The sequence below is a fragment of the Castor canadensis genome, chromosome 11 (assembly GCF_047511655.1).
Source record: "Castor canadensis chromosome 11, mCasCan1.hap1v2, whole genome shotgun sequence".
Taxonomy (NCBI): Eukaryota; Metazoa; Chordata; class Mammalia; order Rodentia; family Castoridae; genus Castor; species Castor canadensis.
The window spans coordinates 46,393,686-46,421,240 of NC_133396.1; the positions used below are offsets into that span (position 1 = coordinate 46,393,686).

General features: G+C 40.9%; 1 protein-coding gene and 1 pseudogene across 2 annotated transcripts in view; both read right to left on the reverse strand.

The window, feature by feature from the left end:
• Nucleotides 1-6,251: 6,251 nt before the first annotated feature.
• LOC141413802 (small ribosomal subunit protein eS24-like) lies at nucleotides 6,252-14,623 on the reverse strand (annotated as a pseudogene).
• A 132-nt stretch (nucleotides 14,624-14,755) lies between these two features.
• Crk (CRK proto-oncogene, adaptor protein) overlaps nucleotides 14,756-27,555 on the reverse strand; it is a 28,361-nt gene continuing 15,561 nt past the window's right edge. For both annotated transcript variants that reach the window (XM_020157924.2, XM_020157923.2), the window contains exon 3: nucleotides 14,756-17,366. In XM_020157924.2, the coding sequence (XP_020013513.1) occupies nucleotides 17,359-17,366 (8 nt within the window). In that variant the 3' untranslated portion in view covers nucleotides 14,756-17,358. The remainder of the gene's footprint in view (nucleotides 17,367-27,555) is intronic.

The window sequence follows — 27,555 nt, forward strand, 5'->3', positions numbered from 1 at the left end:
GATAACTTTTAAATTTAGGGTGACTACTAAATTAGAGAAGTTTCAAATATTTTGTAGTCAAATCCTTCAGTATTTTCATTTTTAGCCACTCAGTTTTGTATCATGCTTCAGAAGTCTTCTGGACATTCGATGCTATAAAAATATCTTCTTGTATTTTCTTCCTGTTCTCTTATGGTTTTTGCTTTCACTGCTTACATACTTAATATATTAGAAATGATGTGTATTGGAAAGATAGAGAGCTTTTAAAAAATCAATAAGCCTGGATGGCAGAATGGCTCAAGTGATAGAATGCCTGACCAGCAAGTGCGATGCCCTGAGTTCAACCCCCGGTAACTCTCCCCCCAACCGCAAAATCAATAGGCTTAATGCCATTAAAAAAAATCCATCATAACTCCACTGACTTGAAATTGTATCTTCACCGTGTTCAGAATTTGCTCGTGTCTCATCCTAAAATCTGTCTAATACCATGGATTTGCCTATTCTTACATACACCAAAATAATATTATATAAATTACAATACCTTTCTCATACATTTTCATCTGTGGTAGGATAAGTCTTGTTCTTCATAATTTCACTTGTTTTGTACTTTTATTCTATTAGTATTATTATTACTATTATTATTATTATTGCCATGCTGGGGATCAAACCCAGGGCCTCATACCTTGTGTATGCTAGGCAAGTGCTCTGCAATTGAGCTATACCCACACCCCTATCTCTACTTATTTATTTATTTATTTTGTGGTACTGGGGCTTGAACTCAGAACCTACACTACGAGCCATTCCAACAGCCCCTTTTTGTGACCCCAAAGATAGGGTTTCTTGAACTATTTCCCTGGACTGGCTTCAAACCATGATCCTCCTGATCTCTGCCTCCTGACTAGCTAGGATTACAGGCATGAGTCAGTAATCCCTGGCTCTATTTCTATTAACTACAGTTTCTTCCCTAATTAGTAGGGATTAGTAGGGATCACTAATTATTTTTGGCTGTTTCTTTTTTTGTTGTTGTTGGTGGTTTTTTTTTTTTTTTTGGTAGGACTGGGTTTTGAACTCAACTTGCAAAGCAGGCACTGTACCACTTGAGCCACACCTCCAGTCCATTTTGCTGAGGTTATTTTGGAGATGGGTTCTCATGCATAAATTATTTGCCAGGGCTGGCCTCGAACCATGATCCTCTTGATCTTAGCCCCCCAAGTATCTAGGCTATGAGCCACAGGCACTTAGGTTATAGCTAATTATTTTAATAGACTTTCTAACATTGACGTATATTTGGATTTCTGAACTAATCTCTCTTTAGTCACAGGAGATTAGCAAGCAACTTGCTCTCCTGAGGACACCTGTGTGAGTCCTGTGGCGCAGATTTCTCCTCTTGCATAGGCCATAGGCAAGTGGTTAATCTTATTTTTGTCTCCATTTGGCCCTCAGGGAAATATCCACATTCTTTTTATTTTATTCTAAATTTATTTATTTATTCAATGGTTCTGGGGTTTGAACTCAGGACCTCTCACTTGCTAGGCAAATGCTCTACCACTTGAGCCACTCTGCCAGCCCTCACATTCTTATTGTGCCCAAGTACACTAGAACACGACTTGGCTCACCCTGCCATCTGCAATCCTGGCAGCTTCCCAGAGAGGTGTAGACACATGCACAGTTCTCCACAGCTGTGTCCTACATTTGTAGCTATTTCAGATCAAGGTGCTGCTATTCTCTAAGTCACTTGGAAAACACATCAGTTTCAAACCTCTCAGCATTCTGACTTCAGGCTAAGGGTGAAGTTTGGTGGCAAGCGCTTACCTAGCATGAGTGAGGCCCTGGCAAAGAAAAAAAAAGGCAAAATTCCATGATATAGGAAGAAGAAAAGATTATCTAATTCAATAAGTGGACTGAGGATAAGAGAAAATTAGAGAAAAAAGTTAAGATCATACTTTATTTATTCAATTTACAGTACTGGAATGTGAACTCAAAGCTTATTAGTCGGGCCCTCCAACTTATGTCTCCAGCTCGAAAGCTACACTCTGAATGCTAGTCAGTTACCCCTGTTTTTATTTTACTTGCTTATTTTTCCATTTTTATTAGGAAATATTCATTGAATAGGGGGATTCATTGTGACAATTCCAAATAGCCTTACACCATTTCCACCATTATTTATTTTTATTTATTAGTATATTACAGTTGTACTGGGGGTACATTATGATATTTATAAAAGTACTTACAATATGTCTTAGTTAGCTGGGCACCGGTGGCTCCCACCCTTCCTCCACCTTTTCCTTGGCCTCAGGGATTGGATGATGGCCACCTAGAGTGGTAAGGGTGAATCTCCTTTACTCAGTCCACTGGTTCACATTCTAATCTCTTCCCGAAACACCCTCATGGAAACATCGGAAACATCTGGATGCTGGTGGCTCATACCTGTAATCCTAGCTACTCAGGAGACAGAGATCAAGAGGATCACAGTTCAAAGTCAGCCCAGTAAGTAGTTCATGAGACCCTATCTCAAAAGTACTCAACACAAAAAAAGGCCAGTGCAGTGGCTCAAGTGTTAGAGTGCCTGCCTAGCAAGCGTGAGGCTTTGAGTTCAAACCCCCATACTACCAAAAGAAAAAAAATCTTGCCAGGCCTGGTGGTTCACACTTGTAATCTCAGCACTCAAGAGGCTGAGGTAGCCAGGTGCCAGTGGCTCACATCTACAATCCTAGTTACTTGGAAGGCTGAAGTCAGAAGGATCATGGTTTGAGGTCAGCCCGGGCAAATAGTCCTAGAGTCCCTCATCTGCAAAACAACTAGAGCAAAATGGATTGGAGGCATGGCACAACAAGCGGTAGAGTGCATGCTTTGAAAAAGCAAAGCCCCAAGTTCAAACCCCACTCCTACCAAAAAAGAAAAAGTTAAATGATGGCCATGATTTCCAGGTTATTCTACTGATAGTATTGACAACTGGTACACACCCTTTGGAAAGCAAGATAGTGAAATGCAGTAATAGCTATGACTCAGTAATTCTTCCCCAGGGAATTTGTGCTAAAAATAATTCAGTGGAACCAAAAGACTCATGAGGATACTTGCAATATTTTCCTATTGCTGCCATAAGAAATTACCACAGGCTTTGCCACTGAAAACCACACACATCTATTACCTTGTAGTTCAGGGGGATGAATCCTAAAGTCAAGGTGCCAGCTGGGCTGTGTTCGTTCCTTCTGGAGCCTCTGGGGAGAACTCGCTTCCTTCTTTCTGGTTCTAGCGTCTGCTTGCATTCCTTAGCTCCTGGCCCCTTTCTCTACCTTCCTCTGTCACACCTCTGGTGCCATTGTGTCACCTCCTTTTCTGACTGACACTTCCCACCTTGCTCTTACAAAGACGCTGTGATTACATTGGACCACTCAGAATAATCCAGAATGACCTCCCCTTGTCAAGGACCCAATATAGCAACTGCCAAATCCCTTTTGCCCCATAGGGTAACATCCTCACAGGGGCAGGGTTTGGGAAATAAACCTCTTTGGAGGGTCATTGTTTTGTCTACCACAGTATCCTAAACAGATTCTGTTAACATAACCTGTTCTGTACTGAGGATTGAACTCAGGGCCTGGAAAGTACGCTACCACTTGAACTACACTTCCAGCCCTTTCGTTTTATTTTGTTTTATTTATTTATTGGTGGGACTGGGGTTTGAACTCAGGGCTTTGCACTTGCAAAACAGTTGCTCTTCTGCTGAGCCAGACCTACAGTTCATTTTGCTTTGGGTACTTTAGACATGAGGTTTCTCAAAGTATTTGCTCGGGCTGGCCTCAGACCTTAATCCTCTCAATTTTAGCCTCTCAAGGGGCTAGGATGACAGGTGTGAGCCACCAGTGCCTGGCTTGTTTTTTGTTTGTTTTTGCTTTTTTTTTTTTTTTTGTGGTACTGGTGTTTGAACTCAGGGCCTTCACCTTGAGCCATTCTACCAACCCTTTTTTGTGATGGATTGTTTTCGAGCTAGGGTTTCAAGAAATTTTTGCCCAGCTGGCTTCAAACTGAGATCCTCCTGATCACTGCTTCCTATGTAGCTAGAATTACAGGCGTGAGCCACCACACTCAGCTACGGTTAACTTCTATTTCTGTCAGTCCGTGATCAATTTCCCATGACTGTCTCAATCAAGTGTCTTTTCCTAAGAGGCTTACAGACAAGTGCACAAAGCCATCAGTAGAGAGGTCTCCTCAGTTTCCCTCTACCTGTGACCAATCTTTCCTTCTGTCCTTTTTCTTTGTCCTGCCAGAGGATTCTGGGCGTTCCTTTTACAGAGGACCTCACATTCTCCATTTCCTTCTTTCTTTCCTGTGGTGCTATTTAGCTTGCTTCCTAGTCCTCATATTTCCTGTAAACCAGTAGCTGGATTATAGTCAGGTTCAATTTTTTTTCAGCCACAAAGACTTAGAGGTGGTGCTGGCTGCAAGCTGCTTGTGGTCTCATACCAGAAGCAGTCTTCACTTTTAGTGACACTAAAACAAACACTATTATTATGTTTTTGGCAGTAGTGGGGTTTGAATTCAGGGCCTTGTGCTTGCTAGGCAGGTGCCGTACCACTTAAACCCCCACCCCTTTTTGTTTGTTTTTGTTTGTTTGATTTTTGTGGTATGGGGTTTGAACTCAGGGCCTCATGCTCACCAGGCAGTCTACTATTTGAGCCACTCAGCCAGCCCTCATCTGTTTATTTTTGTTTGAGATAAATCTAGCTATGTAGCCCAGGCTAGCCTCAACTCATGGTCCTCCTGCCTTAACCTCTCAAGTGCTGGGATTGCAGGCATACACCACTGTACCCTGCTTAATTTTCAAACATTCCCATCATACTGAAATGAAAGTTTGGACCCATTTACAGTCATCCCTATCCCTGCTCTCAGTCCTGGGCAATCACTAATAATCTATTTTCTGTGTTTATAGATTTGCCCTTTATAGAAACAAGTATTTTTTGTGCTTCTGTGTTTGGGCTCTCTGTTAATTCTCAGGTGACTTCTGAATTTCATTCAGACATGTTAATCTCACTATTTTTTTTATTTCTTTGTACCCACTTGTCTCAGTGACTCATTTATTTATTTGATTCATTTATGAGAACCATGTCTCAAACCTTATGCTCACTCTATTTTCTTGCTTTGTGGACTCTGCTGTCTCTTACTCCTTAGAAACCTGTGTGTGAAGTCAGTGTCTTGCTATACTGTAGGGAACTTTGTGAGATTCTTAAAAACGGCGTCCCATTAGATCAAGGGCAAACACAACAAGGGGATTGGACTATGAGCACATGATAAAAGCAAGAGCACACAAGGAAGGGGTGAGGATAGGTAAGACACCTAAAAAACTAGCTAGCATTTGTTGCCCTTAACACAGAGAAACTAAAGCAGATACCTTAAAAGCAACTGAGGCCAATAGGAGAATGGGACCAGGAACTAGAGAAAAGGTTATATCAAAAAGAATTAACCTAGAAGGTAACACACACGCACAGGAAATCATGTGAGTCAATGCCCTGTATAGCTATCCTTATCTCAACCAGCAAAACCCTTGTTCCTTCCTATTATTGCTTATACTCTCTCTTCAACAAAATTAGAAATAAGGGCAAAATAGTTTCTGCTGGGTATCGAGGGGGTGGGGGGGAGAGGGAGGGGGCGGAGTGGGTGGTAAGGGAGGGGGTGGGGGCAGGGGGGAGAAATGACCCAAGCCTTGTATGCACATATGAATAATAAAAGAAAAAGGAAAAAAAAAAAAAAAAAACGGCGTCCCTTCCCAGCAGATATAGTCATGCCCTTCATGACTCTCCAGGCTGACAAAACCAGGCAGCAGGCCTGGAATAGCAGGGTGCAGACTGGATTTCAGCTCCACTCCTCCCTACCTTATATGTGCTTGGATGGGCAAAGCTTGCACACCCACAAGCAGCAGCACAGCCTGTGAGACTAGGCATTCACAGTTGGATGTGTTGGTACACACCTGTAATCCCAGCACTTGGGAGGCTGTCACAGGAGGATCTCAGGTTCAAGGCCAGCATGAAGTACATAGGGAGACCCTGTCTCAACAAAACAAAAGCAGTTCTTGGGCTATAACTCTGTGGTAGAGTACTGGCCTAGCATGGGCAAAGCCCTCCAAGTTTGATCCACAGAATGATAATAATAGTAGTAGAAGTAGTAGCAGCAGTGTAGTAAGGCCCTATCTCAAAAACAAAATTAAAAAACCAGAAGGGTTGGGGGTGGAGCTTAAGTGGTAGAATGCTTGATTGTGAGGCTCTGGGTTCAATGGCCAGTATTATGAAAGAAATAAAAGAAAAAAAGAAAGGAAAGAAGGAAGAAAGGAAGGGAGAAAGGGAGGGAGAGAGGGAGGGAAGGAGGGAAACTAAGCATTTAGTTTTCCTTTATACTATCCTTTACTGGAATAAAAAAGGTTTGCTATAATTCATGCCTTCCTTCAACAGATGTGTGCTAATCATATGTAATGCTGCAGATAAACGTTAATAAAGGGGATATGACCCCTGACCTTATGAAGCTTATTCTGAGTCTTTTTATTCACAGTGATCACGTGTGCCTTCCTTTCAAACAGTTCCCATAGTCCAGTTCCAAACATCTACTCTGCCAGGGACTAAAATGTATGCTTACAGGCAAAACTTCTAAATTCAAAATAAATTGAAGAAAAACTATGAGCATTTGGGTATTAACTCAAATGAGAGAAAATGTTTCAGCTGAGAGGTAATCAGCAGCTGACCTCAGATGTGAGACCAGAAGAACCGCCCTGCCCAGCCCAACCCAAAATGCAGACCTGCAGAATTATAAGGTAATTAACTGATGTTTTAAGCCAGGAAGGATTGATATGGTTTATTTGCCAGTAGAAGCTTATACAGTAGCTTTCTGGGATCCCTCGGATTATTACTGCCCACCACTCCCACTTGGGTTTAAATATTTTTTTCTTGAAAGTGTTGAGTTTTTAATCCTCATGAAAAATCCATAACCATCAAAGATGTTTACAGTTTATTAATCCTCATGGAAAACCCTCACAATCATTACAGTTAGAGTCACTGTGGATCCTTATTCCTTTGGCTTTTTGCCAGTACCAACACTGGCTTTTGCTGTTCCCTGATTTTCTTCATCCTATTTTTACATTTATTTTGCTCTTTCCTTAAAGTTTTTTTTTTTTTCTCATACAGGTCATGTCTTGCAAGTTTTTGTTGGGCTTATTTTTCTTTGTATAATCCAAGGAATCATAAATCATGCCAAAGCCAGTTGCCTTTCCACCACCAAAATGGGTTCTGCATTCAAATACAAAAATGACATCTGGGGTGGTCCTGTACATTTTAGCTAGCTTTTCTCGAATTTCTGTCTTAGGTACTGTTGCCTTCCCAGGATGAAGGACATCGATGACCATTTGTTTCCTCTGAAGTATAGTTGGTCATGAACTTCTTGGTATGGATAGTTACTGTGTCATTCATGATGGTTGGTGACCTCAGGCAGTCAGGGGGAAAAGAGCTAAACTTGTTTTTTTTTTTAAGTGCAGGGGATAACTACTTGACTTTTGATGACCTCTAGCACACTTATCCTATGTTTTTCATTCTTTTAAAAATGCTTTTTTCCCCCTTTGAGACAGGAGTTCATTTTGTAGCCCAGGTGCACTCAAACTCACTATGTAGTACAGGGTAGCCTTGAACTCTCAATTTTCCTATTTCAGCCTCCTAAGAACTTGGATTACTGGCATGTGCCACCATGCCTGTCTTATTTCTCATTCCTTTATTCAAAATACAGGTAGCTCAGTTGTAGAGCAATTGCTTAGCATTTGTGAGGCCCTGGATTTGACCCACAATACCACCAAAACAAAAACCCAACAAAACAAAACATGCCCTGGGTATCTGCTGTGTGTCACACAGGGATAGCTATTAAAAATACAATAATGAACAGTCTTGGTCTTGTGGTGGGCAAAAGCATAGGCAATTTCAGTTCAGTGTGATATTACAACAGTAAGCAAATAACAGCAAAAGAGGACATAGGATGTGTACCTAATACAAATACCAGGTAAGACTGATATTTGAAGATGAGGTAGAGATACAGAGTGTACAAAAGTTTGGAGGGGAGGACTGGAGGAGTGATTCAAGCAGTAGAGTACCTGCCTAACAAGCATGAAGTCCTGAGTTCAAACTCCAGTACTACCAAAACCAAAATAATCCCAGGGGAGCAAGTGGGTCCAGTACAGAAAGGGCAATACATTCATTATGGCTGGCACTCAGAGTACAGGAGGAAAGACGAGGCCGGAACAGGAAGCAGAAGGACAGAAGGACTGTGTTCAGGAGTTCAGGTATCTGTGAAGAGTGTAATCTGACGGCACATGAATCACAGAAAGCTCTTGAGGACTGCAGCATGGAGAATGGACTAAGGCAAAGAGACCGGGTAGGTGGCGGATGATGTCATTCAGACCACAGGTGTTGGCAGCTTGAACTAAGGTGGCAGCATTTGGCATGGAGAGCAGTGGACTGATTTTCCATGTTTGGGAGTTAGGACTGGAGATGAGGATGGCCACTAAGTGACTACATATGGGAAGATGAGTTTGAGGGAAGAATGGAGGGCAGTGCCTAGATTTTGGGTTTGGCCAATTAGGTATTGAGAACCTGGGTGAGGGGCAGATGGGGAAAGGGCTGAAGAGTTCAGCTGGAATATGTTCAGTTGGATATGCCTTCTAAATGGAAATGTCCCTTTTGCAAGAACTGACAGTATTTTATCTATTTGCTTATGACATAACTTGAAAGAAGGATAGGAGGCACTGAGAGGTCAGTTGTAGGACTAGAAGTCTCCCAAAATTGAAGGACAAGGACATAAGAAAACAGTGAGGGAGTTAGGTTAGGGCTAGAGGTTACAGTGTATAACATTTAGGATTCTGGAGATGTAACAGACCTAGATAATGGAGTTATGGTTTAGTTTTTAATTTTTTATTTTTTTTGGTGGTACCGGGGTTTGAACTCAGGGACAACACTTGCTAGGCAGGTGCTCTATCACTTGAGCCACTCCACCAGCCTGATAATGGAGTTATAGATAGTCCAAAAGAATTAATGGGTCACCCTAGAGTATAGCAGATTTGGGGGTGAAGAAAGACAATAAGGCCAATATCAAAATCTTTAGTAAATGAAGGTTGGTTGATGACAGTAAAGAAAGTGGGTAGAATGCATAACAGATGACAAGAGACTCCAAGGTGGAGTAAAGTCCAACCCAGGTGCAGCTAGCTCACGCCTGTAATTCTAGCTACTCAGGAGGATCTCAGTTGAAAGGGCAAATAGTTCGTGAGACACTATCTCAAAAAAACCCCCAACACACAAAAGGGCTGGCAGAGTGGCTCAAGTGGTAGAGGGCCTACTTAGCAAGTATGAGGCCCTGAGTTCAAACCCCAGTAACACACACACACACACAAGAAAACCCAGAACAGTTTGAGGATGTCAATAACAAAATGCAAGATGATGAGGAGTTATACTTGGGGCAGTTGGCGAAGATGACAGGGATGTGACTATAGAATGAGCTGGAGCCCAGGCTGTCCTGGTAGGGACTGCTTATGCTTAGGAGGGAATTCTGTTCCTCTGCAGGAGAGAGCAGCTGTCCTGATGCAGGGCTTCTCTTACGGACAGCCAAAGAGAGAGAACTGAACAGGGTATCCAGTTCAATTTCAATTTCAGGTATTACATGAGACATTCCTTTTTTTCAAAAGTGGTCTCCCTGGGCCCAGGCTGACTTTGGACTCTCGATTCTCCTGCTTCAGCCTCCTATGTGCTAGGACTACAAAAATGTACCACCACACCTGGCTAAGTAATTTTTTTTGTATGTCTCATGCAGGCAGATTCAGAAGGATCAAGAGTTTGAGGCCAGGGCTGAGGCCAGCCTGGCCAATCTGAATGATTTAGCAAGAGCCTATCTCAAAATAAAATTTGAAAAAAGGGATGGGGATATAGCTCAGTGGTAAAACACTCACTCAGCATGCCTAAAGCCCTGGGTTCAATCTCCAGTACTAAAGATGAAAAGAAAAGAAAAAGACCAGATAAAAATATACATCTTAATTACTACTAGAAAGTGATTGAGCACAGAATTAAAGAACATCACAATCATTTGTTTTCTAGGTATTGAAGGTTTTGTTTGATAGTAAAATGGTATCTATTAAAACTGATCTCACCAAAATGCATTGGAAAAGTCCATTCTATCTTCCCAAGTTCTAACTGCTAGGCTCATCAAACTGATATTTTCCCTTTGCACACGATGATGAAATTTACCTCAAGTCATCCCAAACAACTCTTCCCTCAATTTTTGCTTATGTAAATGCCAGTCACCATGAGAACAACAAAAAATACTGCTGTTTGCCAGCGGCTCATGCTTGTAATCCTAGCTACTCAGGAGGCAGAGATCAGGAGGATCACAGTTCGAAGCCAGCCCGGATAGTTCAAGAGATCCTACCTTGAAAAAAACCTATGACATAAAAGGGCTCGTGGAGGAGTGGCTCTCGAGGTGTAGGCCCTGAGTTCAAACCCCAGTACTGCAAAAAAAAGAAATAATAAAAAAAGTCTGCCCTCCATCATGGCAGAGCTTGCTAAGGAACAAGAAACAAGTAGCAGACATTGACCTCATCCCACAGGCAGCCCAGCAAGGCAAACAAGAAACTGGGGCAATTTGCTATTCAAAAGAAAAAGTGAAAGTAGAAGGAACACTTTAATTCTATTGGGAGAAAAGTTCTGACCAAAGAACTTAAATAAATCATTTCATCTTGCTACATTGTTTTTTGGGGATAGGATTTGACATTCTCTTTTTCTCTTGTTATATCACAAGGCTCCAGAGACACAGGTCAAGTCTACATCCAACTTACCTTGACATGAGGATGGGGTCATGCTCTTAACAGAGTAAATTCGCAGAACCCACCCGTTAAATTGCATAGTTGCGCTATTGGGGACAAAACTCTGGGCCTTGTGCTCTACCACTTGAGCCATACCCCCAGTCCTTTTGCTTTTTATTTTTCAGATACAGTCTCCAGTTAACTTAGCCCAGGCTGGCCTCAATCCTCCTTCCCTTGCCATCCCCCTCCTATCCCAGTAACTGGGATTACAGGTGTGCATCCATGATCCATGCCCAACCCTAATCATATAATCTTAAACATACATTGTTTGTTTGTTTTTTATGGTACTGGGGTTTGAACTCAGGGCCTGGTAACTTGCTGGGCAGAGGCTCTAGCACTTGAGCCACACCTCCAGCCCTTTTTAGTTACTTTATTGAATGTTCCTTTTTGGAGGCTATAATACTGAAATACACTAAAAGACCTAATGAGAAGGGGGTAAGAGGTAATTACTGTGAATAATGTTTGGGATATGTTGAACTCCTTACATTATAGTAGTATTATAAGCAAGCAAAATAACTTGGAGATAACCTTAGTATTCTGGGTAATGGGACTCAGCCTTTCTGATAGTATGGCTAAAGCTAAGGACTCAAATCAGATAGAAACCAGTAAGCAGTCTTCATTGTACAAATACAGCTTCCTCTAAAGGACAGTCACCTCCTCTTGTGTGGAAAAGAAGGGAACTGGACAGAGGTCTCAGAAGCACCCAACCTCCTGAGACCAGGCTGGGACAAGCATTTCATGTTTCTGCAACAGAAGGATCTTCTAAAGTGAATTTCACACTGACCAGTATTAAAATGAACTGAGTCGTTGAATTTACATAGGACCAGCACCATGCCCTACTGAGGAAAATGTTATTCATTCAACAATACTTCTTGTGTGTATTTTTGTGGTGCTAAGGATCAAACCTAGGACCTTGTGCAAGCCCTCTGCACCCTCAGCCATCAATAATATTTCTTGTCTGCTATTAGCCAGACTCTGTAGATATAAAGTCAGGCATTTGAGTGGTAGAGCACTTGCCTAGTTAAGTGCCAGGTCCGGGTTCAATCCCTAATAAAACAAAAAGACAAAACCACCCTACAGTAGCCCAGTTATCCAGCCCTGTTTATTTATTATATCCTTAACACAAAATTCACTTTCCTCTCTAATAAACACATTCCCAGCACAAAGGAGAAACTCTCAGACCTCAGGACTCCTCTTGGGGTTGGGGATTTAGCTCAGTGGCAGAGCGCTTGCCTGGCAAGTGCAAGGCCCTGAGTTCGGTCCCCAGCACCAAAAAAAAAAAAAGGAAAAAATAGGACTCCTCTTGCCTACTTAGAACCTTGGAGCAGCTATCAGTCCCATCAGCTTGATAAGAGGCTAGAAACTCCACCCGATTTTACGAAAGGGAACAGAGGAGCTTTTAAATAAGTCTACCACCATGTTTAACATACAACTATTCTTCCTCCTCCAGAAAGCTAAATTGTCCCAATCTCATTTGAGGCAGAATTCAGTTGATCCAAGCCAGTTTCTTTGATCATTCAGTAAACATTTGAGTATTCACTTTGCTAAGATTCAATGCTGGACTAGAACCTAAGTAAATCAGGCCAAGTACAGAAGCACTGAAAGCATCCCCAACCCAAAGCCTGCTGGGTGTGCATTAGTTTTGCTGCTTTCCAACTGTATCCCTGGAAGATTCTCCAGCACTGCTTTTTTCAAAAGCTCACTTCTTGATGGCTACTTTTATTTCTGCATGTGACTTTCTTTTTGGTACTGGGGCTTGAACCTACCCTTGAGCCACTCCACCAGCTGATTGTGTGTGTGTGTGTGTGTGTGTGTGTGTGTTTGTATGTTGGGTTTTTCTGAGACAGGGTCTTGGGAACCATTTGCCCAGGCTGGCTTCTGAACCGGAATCTTCCTGATCTCTGCCTCCTGAGTAGCTAGGATTACAGATGTGAGCCACCAGTGCCTGGCTGCATGTGATTTTTTTGGAGACAGGGTCTATGTATGTACCTCAGGCTGGTATCCTGCCTGTTTCCCAAAGTGCTGGGATTACAGGCATGAACTGACATGCCTGGCTCACTTCATTCTCTTTACATCATGAGGGGCAACAGAGGTCCAAATTCTCAGCCCATCCACATCCCCTAAATTTAGGGCTATTTTCACTACTTCTTCTATAGAAGCACCCTCTCTTCACATCTATAAAATGAGTAAAATTTAATCTGAAGGTCAGGGTCACAAAATACAAGAAATATGAGCCATATGAGCACTCTTAAGACTATGAAAAGGAACCTAACATTCAATATAATAAAAAAAGTTTTCGGCAATGTATTTATTTTTTATTTTTGGTGGAACTGGGGTTTGAACTCAAGGCTTCTCACTTGCAACGCAGGCACTCTACCATTTGAGCCATGCCTCCAGTCCTGGTAATTTATTTGGAGATCACCTTGGAAAGCTTATTCATGCTCAATCTGGATTGTTTTGAAGTAATTTCCTTTAACTCTGTGTTGACACACTGAGTTGATAGCAGTAACTAGATGTTGTATTGAGTCTAAGGCAGAATATTGTGTTAAAAAAGGCAAAATTGTCCCTTACTTAGTTTAGACATGATCTTGCTATATTGCCCAGGCTGGTCTCAAAATCTTGGGCTGAAGTGATCCTTGCACTTCAATTTTCCTAGTGCTGGGACTACAGGCACCCACCACTGTGCCTGGCTTGTCTGTTTAAAAAAATTTTTTTGGGGGGGCTGGCTTGTCCTTTTTAAAACATTACTCACAGGTCACAAATCTATAGAGTGGGGCTGGCAAAGTGGCAGACTGCTGGCCTCGCAAGCACAAGGCCTCGAGTTCAAATCCAGTAACTAAAAAGAAAACTATAATGTATGCCGACCATATGTGTTTATGTCCACAGACTTGTGTGAGAAACGATGGACAAGAACGAATTAATGTTTAGTTTAATCTACTTTTTTGTTATTAGTTGCATTACTTTCTCTGAGCATGCATTATTTACATAAGGAGAAATCTATGCCACATTTTAAAGATCTGTTATGTAAAATTCAAATTTCTCTTTTGCTCTACAAAGCTCCCTACCGTGTTCTCATTTTCTTATTCCCAAATATACCCATTTCTGGACAAGTCTGACGTTCTCAGTCCAAAATATTCTACCTTCCTGCATTTTTTGTCCTTTTGATGGGACTGGGATTTGAACTCAAGAGCTTTGTGCTTGCAAAGCAGGCACTCTATTGCTTGAGCCAGTCCATTTTTCTCTAGTTATTTTGGAGATTGGTCTCTCAAACTATTTGCCTGGGCCAACCTCAAACCTTGCTCCTCCCAAGTAGGTAGGATGACAGTCATGAGCCACTGGAGGCCAGCTAAAATAATTCTCTTTATGTTCCCCTCAAATTAGTATTTCATGATTTCTGGAAATTCTTTAAAATATCACCAATGATTAACCCCATCTTTAGTAAGTATCCACACTTATATAATTGTTTATCTGATATTACTGCTCATGGACTGCTGAAGGCACATACTTCCTATTCCCTATATAATTGAAGACTTAGCACTTTTACTAGGTATACTATACTAGGTATAGTAGTACATATATATAATACCAGCTCTCAGGAGGCTGAGGCAGGAGGACTGATTCAGCCTGAGCCACATAGAAAGATCCCGCCTCAAAAAACCTGGGGGCTGGCAGGATGGCTCAAGTAATGGAATATCTACCTAGCAAGCATGAAGCCCCAAGTTCAAACCCCAGTACCTCCAAAAGAAAAAAAAAAAAAAAAAAAAAAGAAACGAAACACCAAGAGCTGGGGATAAAACTTAGCAGTAAAGTGCTTGCCTTATTGGTACAAGGCCCTGGGTTTTGATCCTTAGTATTGGGGGAAAAAAAAAAAAAAGATTAAGTTCTTTGTTGACAAATACTCAAAGATTACTTTCTTCAAAAGATCACCAAGCCAAATATTTGGCCATATTTTTATTTACTACATATACTATAAACATATACAATACATGCTACAAAACAAACCGTTTTTTAAACTGTCAAGAAAGTGGATAGTGTTATAATACAATGGCACATGTTCGTATTTTATTTCAAACTGGTTTGCTTATCACCCATTTCAAACCATTAATAGTGAAATGTTACCTGTGGATAATTAAAAATTATCTATTTGCATTATTAACAATAAACAATTCCAACAAATTAATAAGAATTAACCATGTCAAACATTAGTATTAAAAAAAAATGGGCTTTTGCAGAAACGATTATATAAAATATAGCAGCCAATTTCAGTTTACTTTGCTCTGTGACAATGTAAATATGCACTTGAACAGGACTCTAGCATTTGCTTTTTTGGGGGAAAATACTTATAAGAAGTCCTTCAATTTACTGATGTCCAATAACTGCTCCCCCAGCCAAATCCAACCCAACAGTTCATGTAATGGCTTCGAACAACTGGTGACTGAGAAATCTTACCATCTGAGTAGAGCTGCACATTACATTAGTATTACATAGGATGAAGAGACATTATAAGCCAATATCAAAGTCAAACTCAAAAGAAAATACAAACATTCAAATCAGGTATGACAATGATCTCTTACAATTTTAGATGTCATACTTCCAGGAAAACAAATTCCAATGTGTATTTGGATTTTACAGTATCTATGCTAACTGAAAATGTAACAAAGTAGTTGGATGGAATTATGTGGAGTATTGCAAATCTGTTCATTCAACATTTTTGAGCACCCACCATGGCATAGCACTGTGCTAACATTTTAAAAGTTGAGTATTAATGTCTGTATCAAGCATTACCTTAGTGTGAGGTAAAAATATATTAAATTAGCGTCAACTCATGAGTTTGCCTGTGGTAATGTATGTGACCTGTGCCAGTCGGCTTCCTGGGCCATGTAACAAGCTTCCGCACCCCTCACTCACTCACACCAACACCTGCACACTGGTGGTGTGCTGGGCAATGTGCTTAGTCACTGCCATACAATGACTGGGCATGTGTTCAATCATCAATCTATGCAGGACAACTAAAAAGGTACATTTTTCTAAAATGAGGTCCAAAGCAAAGTGTTTCTGTTGGTCATACCACACCAGAGACCAGTAAGTGCCTTTACTGACTGAGTACTATCTTTGAAAGTTTCATGTTGTAATCTAAAAAGAGCCTAGATTATTTTTGGTCTCGTAAGTCTATTCTTTGGAACACTGGACCTCACATAAACCATTCTATACTTAAATGGGTTTGTAAACTAAACCTGCACATAAAAAGAACCAAAAATGAAGGCAGTTTATAATGTATTTCAAACACTATTCTGGCCATGTAAAACAAATATGTAAGTAATTCATGATTGGTTCACACATTTTCAAAGCACTAACCCTACCCTGAACTCATATAATTCTAACTTGCCTTTTATATAAGTTGCACATAATGCAGAGGGCAGAATTTGGCCCTGAAACCTTCTGTGGAATATTACAAGGGATTGGTCCTTCCACTCCAAGTAGAATGTGAGAATTCTGAGTCTCTTATTAGGATACTGGCATTCAGGAGAAATGGCCCTGCTGGATCCCATCAGCAAGGATTCTTTTTAGCTGCTGTAGCAGTGTGAACCTACTATGACCCCTTGGGGAAAGCAGAGAGCTGGGAGTCTGTCCACTGAGTGAATCCAAAACTGGCTTAAAGCTATGCACTGAATAAAGTGCTCTGCACATCCTGCTTTTCATCTGAAATGAAAATACACACTATCTTAAGAATTAGCCTACTTGTAAGTCTGGGGAAGAGAATGACAAGAGTTGAAAGAATCCCAAGAAAAAAGTATGAAGCACTGACTGGGAAGAAAGACAAATGCCTCTAGTAGTGTTCTCAGAATTCTCAGGATTTGAAATGTCAGAATGAGTCGTACAATGGTCATGTTCCATAAATGAAAACGCAATCCACTGGGTACTATTCACATGGTGCATGATTACTTCATAGGGGTGGAAGGGAACAGTCTACTGCCATTTGAGAGTATGGTTTCAGAATGAAAACAGAATCACTGGACACATCAGGGTAAGCAGTGTGTAACATTCCTCTCCTGTCCATCACCGTTCCACAGGTTGATGTGCACTGCCTGAGAGAAAGGAGGCAAGCTACCTATCCCTTCTGATACAGGCACGGCTACTACTACCTCAAATTGCCAATTCAGAAGTTAACCACACAAGCCCTCCAGTTTCGTACCCTGAATATGGTAAATAAGAGTAGGAATGGAGTAGTTCAGTCTAAAAAAGATCACAGGAAACAGAATGCTTATATAAACTAGACTGTTTTTGACACCTGTAAGAAAACTGTATAGATGGCAACTGGAGGAAAAAAAAAAAAAAAAAAAGATTGTTCCCATATGTCAGCAAAACTGTTGAGCTATACTCAGCTGAAGTCCTCATCGGGATTCTGTTGATCCAGCAGACGGACATGTGTGAATGGGAAGTGACCTCGTTTGCCATTACACTCCCCTTCCCACTGACCACTCACATTAATCTTCGTAACCTTTACCAGCTCACCGACCTGCAGGAGGAGAATAAGGAGAGCACTTTATTTCCAATTAAGAATGCAAGCTGAAAATCTCCATTCTCTGGTTAGGCATACCCTGCCCATGTGATTATTCTAGGGCTGATGATACAGAAATGACTACTACCTCCCCAGCCCCAGCCACCATACGGTTACTTGTGGTTAATGCAGGCAGAAGGAAAAGGTGCTTTTAGCAGTAGAGAAAAACACAGAGAACACAAGAAGTCAAAGAATCCTAGAAAATGATACTTTTTGCAAACCTCACATGTCTCTGGATAAGTAATCCCAACCTAGGAGAGCTATTATCCACCATCCTCAGCTATGTCTGCCCTACAGGCTCTGGCTTAGGAGATGAACCCCTGACCCCTCCTTGGCATACACAGCAGCAGGCAAACACAATACATATGGCCCAAAAACATGAAGTGTTCTGATCACCTCCTGACCAAGGCAAGCCTTTTCTTACTCAGGCAGATAAAGACCAAAACTCCAAATCCTTTTAGTTTCAAACCCTGCAAACCTGTACCTTCTCTCACATCTACTAACAGACCTTGTGGCTCCCTCAATACCACGTGGCATATATCATTATTCAATAAAGGGATGAAAAAAAAAATCAATTATCGTATCTCACTGACAAACTATCAACCAGCTATCACTGCTTCCATTTATAAAAAGTCTCTTGTTGTGACATCAAATGCAATAGTTTTAACAATATAGGATATGGGCTGGAGGTGTGGCTGAGGTGGTAGAGCGCCTGCCTAGAAAGCCTGAAGCCCTGAGTTTAACCCCAGTACCACAAAAACAAACAAAAAAAAACCCCTATCTTGCAATTAAATTTAAGATGAGGTCAGTGTGATGAATGGATTCACCAATGCTATGGTAAAATATTGAACTATGGTGAGATTAAGTTTCACATATTACTGGACTAAAGAATTCCATGACTATCCCTGAATTATCAACATTTGAGTTCTGGCACATAAATGGCTTCTAAGCATAACTTTATTTGGCATTATTAAATTAATAACTGCTATTAATCACATTTTATATGGTATTTTATAGAAATTACTTTCTAATCCTTGTAACTCTGCAAGATAGGAGCCTCCTTTAGAGTTAAGAAAATGAATGGGCTAGAGGTGTGCCCATCAAGTGTGAAGTCCTGACTTCTAACCTTATTATCACCATAAAAAAAAAGTACTGGTTGGAGCATGCTTCAACTAATAGCGCACTTGCCTAGCGAACACAAGGCCCTGAGTTCAAACCCAAGTATCACTAAAAAAAAAAAAAATCCCCTAAAACAAACATACAAACAATTTCCCCAAAACAAAAGAAAAGGCTGGGGGGCATGGCTCAAGTGGTAAAGTGCCTGCCTAGCAAGTGTATGGTCCTAGTACTGCAAGAAGAAAAAAAGAAAAAAAATTTCAGGGCAATTACTTGATATAACCCAATTTACACAGCCAAAAAAATATGCTCTAGGAGCCTCTGATTCCCTATGAACATTTCTAGGCCACATGCTGGGAAAAGCCAAGTCCAGGTCAAGGGCCTCCTCTAAAACCAGTCTGATCTCACTCAAAGGAAACAGCTCGCCTACTGGCCTGTAGTTAATTTCCTAAGGAACTATACGAAAACCACAGAGGTCTAAAGTTAGTGTGTGGGTCACAGGATGCTGAGAAAGAGAGGAAAGAAAGGAATAATGGAGATAAGGGATAAAATATGGAGGGTTAGGGGCTTGGTTGAAACTCAGTGACAGAACACATGCCTAGTAAGCTTGTGAGCCCTGGGTTCAATCTTCAGCACCAAATAAGAAAAAAGACAAAAAAAAAAAAAAAAAAGATACAGAGGATAAGAAAAAGCAGCAGCTCTGTCAATATTGTGAAGACTGAGACTGTAAAAAGAGAGAGGACAATATAGTATGCTCATCCTTGTATGAAGAGCCAGACCCTATAGGTTGCTAGTACCAAGGTTCTGATCATTCCTAGCAATTTTCCAACTCAAAGTTGCTCACATATGGACTGAAGATGTGGTTCAAGAGGAAGAATGCCTGCTTTGCAATTGTGAAGCTCTGGGTTCAAACACCAATACCACTGGGAAAAAAAAAAAAAAAAAGGAAAAAAATGCCCCTGACATCCAACAATGATAACCAAATATTTTCATAGTTTTTGGGGACAAAGACACCAAAATGAAATTTTGCTTGCTAGTAAAAATAACCTAAAGCAGGGGGTATAGCTCAAGGACTGACCACTTGCCTAGCAGGTAGGTGGCCCCAGGTTTGATCCCCAGAACTGAGAACTAATCCCCAGAACTAATCTTCAACTCGAGTTCTCAGAAGTTATCTCTCAATTGCACGCTTCATTTAAAAAAATCTTGCATTCATGCTGGGCAATAGTGGCTCAAACCTATAATCCTAGCTACTCAGGAGGCAGAGATCAGGAGGATAGAGGTTTGAAGCCAGCCCTGGGCAAATAGTTTGTGAGATCCCATCTGGAAAAAAACTCATCACAAAAAAGGGCTGGTAGAGTAGCTCAAGGTGAAGGCCCTGAGTTCAAACTCTAGTACTGCAAAAACAAACAAAAAAAAAACCCTTGCATCCAGGCTGGAGGCATGGCTCAAGTGGTAGAATGCCAGATTTGCAAGCATGAAGTTGAATTCAAACCCCAGTCCCACCAAAAAAATAAAAGGGCTGGACACTGGTGGGTCACACCTATAATCCTAGCTACTTGGGAGGCTGAGATAGGAAAGATCGGGTTTGAGGCCAGCCTAGGCAAATAGTTTGTGAGACTCTATCTCTAAAATAACCAGAACAAAATGGACTGGAGGCTTGGCTCAAGTGGTAGAGCGCCCACTTTGTGGATGCCTGCTTTGCATGAAGCCCTGGGTTCAAACCCCAGTTTCATCAGAAAAACAACAACAACAACAACAACAACTTACATAGCTGAGGATATAGCTTTGTGCTACAGCATGTGCTTAGCATGTGCAAGGCCCTTAGTTCCATTCCTGGCACATTCCTGGTTCCATGAGGGAACACTATCAAGGGCTAGAAATGTTCTATTTTCATCTGGGTGCATGTAAACTCATACTGTATACCAAAGTTTAGTATATGTAACCAAATGGTTTGTTTTGTGTGTGGTATTGGGGTTTGCACTCAGGGCCTTACACTTCTTAGGCAGGTGCTCTACCACTTAAGCCACTCTGCCAACCCTGTTTTGTATTGGGTATTTTCAAGATAGGGTTTCAAGAACTATTTGCCTAGGGTTGGCTTCGAAACGATATCTTCATCTCTGTCTCCTGAGTAGCTACCTAGCACCAAATGATTTTATACCTCAATAAAAAAGTGGAAAAATAGGCCAGATGTGTTGGAACACGTCTGTAATCCCAATACCTGGGAGGTGCAAGCAGGATTGACAGCCAGCCTGAACTGTATTTGGAGACCCTGTCTCAAAACAAACAACTAGGGGGAAAAAGGATGTTTGTTAGTATCTTATTCAGCTTTTGTAGGTATTTTGTAGAAAAGTCTTTAGTTCACCATTCCAACTAATACCAAAATCTAGGTATAAATGCCATCTTAAGCATTCAAAGTGCAATCACAAGTCACATTTCACAGAACTATAAAAAAGTCAAAGGGTCATTGAAAAGAGGACCAGACTGTACCTTGCTGTTGTTACCAGAAACACAGAACTATACAAGCTTCTCAAGAAATAGAGCAAAAAAAATCCCATCTGCCACCCGGCCTTCTCTCTTTTACAGTTCCAAGAAATGGGTAGGGGTTCCAATAGGCAAGAAATTACTAGGTGGCTGAATTATGTGTAAATTAAACTGTTGGACAATGTTCAAGTCATCTTTAGTGTACAGATTCTCTTGGTTCTACCCTACAGAGAAAAAGTTCAGGAAAACCATACCTTACTTTGTGTTTTGTTTTTATTTTGAGTTTCTGAGATAGGGTATGGCTGTGAAGCCCAGGCTGGTCTTGAACTTCTGATCCTTTTGTCTCACCTTCCTAAGTGCTCGGATTACAGATGTGCATCACCATACCCAGTCAAACCATACCTCATTCTGCAATCCAAACCCTCTTCCCCTTTTTTTCAGGTTGTAATGGAGTTTCAACTCAAGAGCCTTGCACTTACTTGGCAGGTACTCTACCACTTGAGTCTCTGTCACCCCCAAAATCTTTTGTACCAGTTGATTAAGTTCTTGGCACTCAAATCTAAACATGAGAGGGTATAAGAAAGGCCATGCCGAGACTGAAATGAATTTTTTTCTTTTTTGTGGTATTGAGGCTTACAAGGTGTTAGGCTTGCTAGGCAGGTGGCTCTGCCACTTAAGCCACTCCACCAGCCCATGATTCTAATTTTTAAAAGGACACAAGAATGCTCAAAGTGGCCCTGAAGTATAAACACTTCAAGGAAGATCCTGCTAAAACTAAATAATCCTTTGTGTACTATGGGATCTTTCTCCTGAAATAGTCAAAGCACTCTGGGGACTCTGGGGTCAAGGACAAGTTCCAAAGGCAACATGATTACACTTACAATTGATAGCTTCCAGTGATGCCACATGAGATGTTAGCTTTTCAAGAGCGTGGAAGAACAGGTACAGGTGGCTCACCTTGTAATCCTAACTACATAAGATGCTGAGATAGAGAGGATTTCAGTTTGAGGCTAGCCTAGGTAAAAAAGTTTGCAAGACTCCACCTCAACCAATAGCTGAGGCAGTGGCATGAGGTTGTTATTCCAAGTTATGTGGAACACCAAGATTGGGAAGATCATGGTTCCAGGCCAGCCTGGGCAAAAACGTTTGGGAGACCAATTTTGACAGAAAAAAACTGGCTGTGGTGGCACATCCCAGCTATGTCATCCCAGCTGTCATCCCAGCTATGGTGGGAAGTATAAAATATAAGAATATTGTGATCCAGCCCATCTTGGGCAAAAAGTGAGAACCCAATGTCCAAAATAACTACAGCAAAAAGAGCTGGAGGCATGGCTCAAGTGGTAAACCCCAGACTAAGCAAGTATGAAGCCCTGAATTCAAACCCTGGTTACCACCACCAAAAGAGTTTGGAAGAAAGGGTGGCTGTCAACCCTAGGGGAAGGGATAGGATAATCTAAGAATATGTTGCTCCATTAAGTAAATTCCTTCTCTAATTCAGAAAGAAAATTAGATTGTTACCCCTCTTCCTATTAAGCATCAACTCACTAAAGCATAATTCCAAAACCAGACATGAAAAAGGTGGGAAGTCAGGGGCTGGTGGCTCACACCTATAATCCTAGCTACTTGGGAGGCTGAGATTGGGAGGATTGTGGATCAAAGCCAAATAGGGCAAATAGTTCTTGAGACCCTATCTCCAAAATAACCAGAGCAAAGTGGTGTGGCTCCAGTGGTCGAGCAGTTTAAACCCCAGTCCAGCAAAAATTAATAAATAAAATAAAGGATGAAGTTTGAAATCTGTACAACTTCTAAAAATAAAGCAAAGCAATATTGAATACTTGCCCCAGAAGTATTACAATCTTACAATAAAAAGGACTATACTAATACCAATAGTTTTTACACTGATTTCAAAAAAGTTATAAATAGGGGTAAAAAAAAAAAATCAATGGGTAAATGCCTACAATCCCAGAACTTGGGAGGCTGAGGCAAGAAGATCACAAGTTCAAGGACAGCCTGGACTACATAAAAAAACTGAGAGTGATAGAGGGGGTCAATTAACTATGATATATTGTAAAAACTTTTGTAAATGCCACAATGTACTCCTAGTACAACAACAATACGATTTTAAAAAAAGAAACTATTTTAGAAGGTAAAATAGGGCCTGTCCAGGAGTGGACACCAATAGGAGGGTGAAGGAGGGGAAAGAGTATGGTCCATGTACTCTGTATACATGTATGAAAATACAACAATGAAACCTGTTGAAATTGTTCTAAGGTGGGAAAGAGGTATGAGGGAGAATGATGGTGGGGGAGTGAGTCTCATTAAGATACACTAAGCATCTATGTAAATGTCACAATTAAACCCCGAAGCAACTAATATATGCTAACAAAAATGAAGGTTAAAAAAAAAAAAAAAGGAAATAATACTGTAATACTATTTCAAAAACAACAAAAAGAAAAAATCCTTTTCCTACAGTGGCCTGTAGACCACTTTTTGATTTTTTTTTTTTTTTTGAGATAGGGTCTCAACAATGTAGCCCAGTCCATCCTCCAACTTGCAATCCTTCTGCTCCAGCCTCAAGAATGCTGGGATTACTGGCCTGTGCCAAACCAATGGAAATAAGGGAGGGGCAATTCTCTTTAATGATTCACTTCTCTGAAGAGATGGACTGAAATGGGCATGGGTTGTATTAGTGGGAAGTTGCAGATATTTGAAGTTTAACTGATAGGTTTCCAGGTGAACAGAACAGAAAAGGCACTCACAAGATAATACAAGAAGCTGTGCATAGTAGCACATGCCTATTATCCCAGTTACTTGAGAGGATAAAGGAAGATCCAAAGTTCAAAGCCACAAAAACAAACACTAAACAAACACTACTCGTGGAAGATGGGCCTTACCCTGGTTTAGTTCAAGTTAGAAATGACCTTCTCTAGCTGAACAACTTATAATGGTTGAAACTAAGCTGCCTATCTTCTTGGCGTGAGGTGAAGTAACCACATGTAGTAAATAAAGAATTTTCTGCCAGGTGCTGGTGGCTCCTGCCTATAATCAGGAGGCAAAAAGTTCTTCAGACCCTATCTTGAAAATACCCAACACAAACAGGGCTGATGAAGTAGCTCAAGTGGTAGAACGTCCTCCTAGCAAGAGTAAAGCCCTGAGTAATGCAAAAAAAAATTTTTTTTTCTGGAGCTGGAGGCTTGGCTCAAGCAGTAGAGTGCCTGTCTAGCACGCACCTGAGTTCAAATCTGTGACCTCCACTCCCCGGAAAAGAATTTTCTGGGCTGAGGACGCAGCTCAGTGGTAGAGTGCTTGCATACAAGGCACTGAGTTTAACCCCCAGTACTGAAAAAGAATTTTCTAAAAATTAATACAAAGGATGAGAACTGTCAGAGGCATTGCAAGTGAACTCATGGGGTGCCACAGAGTATTTTAAAAAAGTTTTTTTGTTTTTGACAGGAGGGGTTTGAACTCAGGGCTTCACACCTGCAAAGCAGGTGCTCTACCACTTGACCCATGCCTCCATTCCATTTAATTCTGGTTATTTTGGAGACGGAGGTGTCACAAACTATTTGCCTGGAGTGGCCTTGAACTGTGATCCTCTCTACATTAGCCTCCCAAGTAGCTATGATTATAGGCATGAGCCACTGGCACCTGGTGAGTATTTTAACTCGTTGAGAGGAACACATCAATACTGTATCAATGATACTATGTGAAATATTAGGCTCAAGGAAGTTCACGATTTTGACATTAGGTCATACTACATTTCTTTCAAAGATGTCATTTCTTTACAAAGTTGAGTTTGTTGAAATAACTATGATAAAAAAAGCAAGTATCTCCAGAAAACAAATATGGAACAGGAAATGAGGGTGGTCAATGTTCAATATGATCCCAAGATTTGAAAAACCATGCAGTGTGTACTAGATGTACACATCTCATTAGTTAAGCAATTGCAGTCATTTAATACTAAATTATTTTCTTTTAATTATGTTTATTATTTTAAAAAATAGCTACCAAGTTATTAGGCTATAAATGCTTAAGCTGTTTGGACCCAAATACTTAATAAGCAGAACTGTTAGATATAACTTTTCACCTAGGGGCACTATTACGAGACACTAAAGGTGTTGTGAACCAAGAAAACTTGGAACCCGTGGCCTACACTATTGTAGCTGACTGTGAGTTCCCCAAAAGTAGACATTCAAACAGATGTTAAAAAAAAAGGGGGGGAGTGGAGGGGGCGGGGGGCTGGTGGGGGGAGAAATGGCCCAAACAATGTATACACATATGAATAAATGAATTTACAAAAAAAATGAACTTCTAGCCAGAGAAGGGAAGATGCTGAAAAATACCTCAGTCGTATAATTTGTCCCTTTTCATTTTTCTCTGAGGTGTAAACTTCTTAATTTTTTTTTAAATAAACTTTGTTAGGTTCCTCTTCTTATTTCCACAAATGATACAGTATTTTAAAGGATTAGGATTTCAATTCTTACCTCCATCTAACTTTCATGGCCTTCCCTCTGATTCATTTGATCCTGAACTTAATTATCAGGCTTACACTGACACTGTCTCTGCTTTTTTCTGCCTAGCAGTTCATGGTTGAGTGAAAAAATCTTGATTAATAAAAGGTTGCCAAAAAAACCCAAAAAAAACAAAAACAACAACACTGTGAAGACACTAATGAGCTTGCTTTTAATGTCTTGAGACTGGCTCTATTATTTAGTATTAGTAAGACTTCTTTCTCTTTTTTTTTTTTTTTTTTTAGCACATTGCTAGGGATAGAACCCAGGGCCTCATGTATGACAGGAAAGTACTCAACCACTGACCCATAACTCCAGCCCTTACGAATGTCCCTTATTACTGAAATTCTATGATTTGAGGTTTTTTGTTTTGGGGGATTTTTGGTGGTACTGGGTGAACTCAGGGCCTCACTCTTGCTAGGCAGGCACTCTACCACTTGAGCCATCCCGCCAGCCCTAAAATTCTATGATTTGAAAAGAAAATGTCAAAATAAGACAAATGTCTCAGTGAACAGCACAGAGACATTCCCTAGAGCAATTGCTACAGCTCTAGGAAAAGACAAACTGAATACATCAAGGGCTTGCTGCTCATATTCTCAAACCTTCTGATCTCAGAAGGGGTATACCAGAAGGACCTTTACTCCAATTTTCCATACACAGGTCAACAGGCCTTGTGTTGAGGACATGGCTGAAGTAGAGCACCTGCCAAGCAAGACTGAGGCCAAGTTCAAACCCTAGCACCACCAATAAAACTAACTGGAGGAAAAAAAGAAAAAAAAGGAAAAGGTCATAACAATTTAGGTTGCATAGAGTTCCATATGCAAAGATGCAGAGTTGATAAAGTCATTGATCCAACAGCAAGGACCCAAAGCATTTGACACCTTTCCTAACTGTACCATGAAGAAAAAGATATCCAAGTACTCTCAAGTCTTATCTATTGTTGGCAAAATGCCAGGCTGAATCAGAGGAAGGTCACACAATGAGAACACTTAAAGTATCATTGTTCTGGACGGTCTACAGAGGCATAAAATAAATTTTAACACCTACATTTACAAGATAATATTAGTTACACAGGGAGTAGTAGCACGCACCTGTAATCCAGCACTCCTGAACCTAGAGGCAGGAGGAGCATGAGTTCCAGGCTGACATGGAATATGTAGAGAGACCCTGTCTCAAAAAAACAAAAACCAAGCCAGGTACTAGTGGCTCACGCCTGTAATCCTAGTTACTCAGGAGGTAGAGATCAGGAGGATCTCAGTTTGAAGCAAGGCTGGGCAAAATAGTTCAAGACACCCTACCTTGAAAAAACCATCACAAAAAAGGGCTGATGGAGTGAGTGGCTCAAGGTGTAGAGAGCAAACAGGAGGCCCTGAGTTCAAACCCCAGTACCACAAAACAAACAAACAAAAAAACCCAGCTATTTATGTTTAGGCTGGGAATATAACTCAATTGGTAAAGCACTTGCCTAGATAAAATTCCAGCACCAAGGGGGGAAACAAAATCCGTTAGTTTTAGGCTGGAGACCTGGCTCAAGTAGATCTTTTGTTTTGTCTAGCAAGCATGAGGCCCTAAATTCAATCCCCAGTACCAGGAAAATAAACAGGAACAGTTACCAGGAGTGGTGGTACATGTCTATAATCTTAGCACTAAGAGGCTTAGGCAAGAAATCTTGAGTTCAAGGCCAGCCTGGGCTATATATAGAGACTGTCCTTAAGAAAAAAAAAAAAAAAAGCCAAGCTGGCCCGGTGGCTCACACTTGTAATCCTAGCTACTCAGGAAGCAGAGATCAGGAGGATCACAGTTCTAAGCCAGTCTTAGCAAACAGTTCCGATAGATCTTATCTCGAAAAACCCTTCACAAAAATAGGGCTGGTGGAGGCCATGAGTTTAAGCCCCAGGACCTCAAAAAAAAAAAAAAAAAAAAAAAAAAAAACCCACCAGGATGGCAGAGTGGGTCAAGTGGTAGAACACCTGCCTAGTAAGCGTGAGGCCTGAGTTCAAACCCCAATATAGCCAAAAACAAAAACAAAACACGCCAAA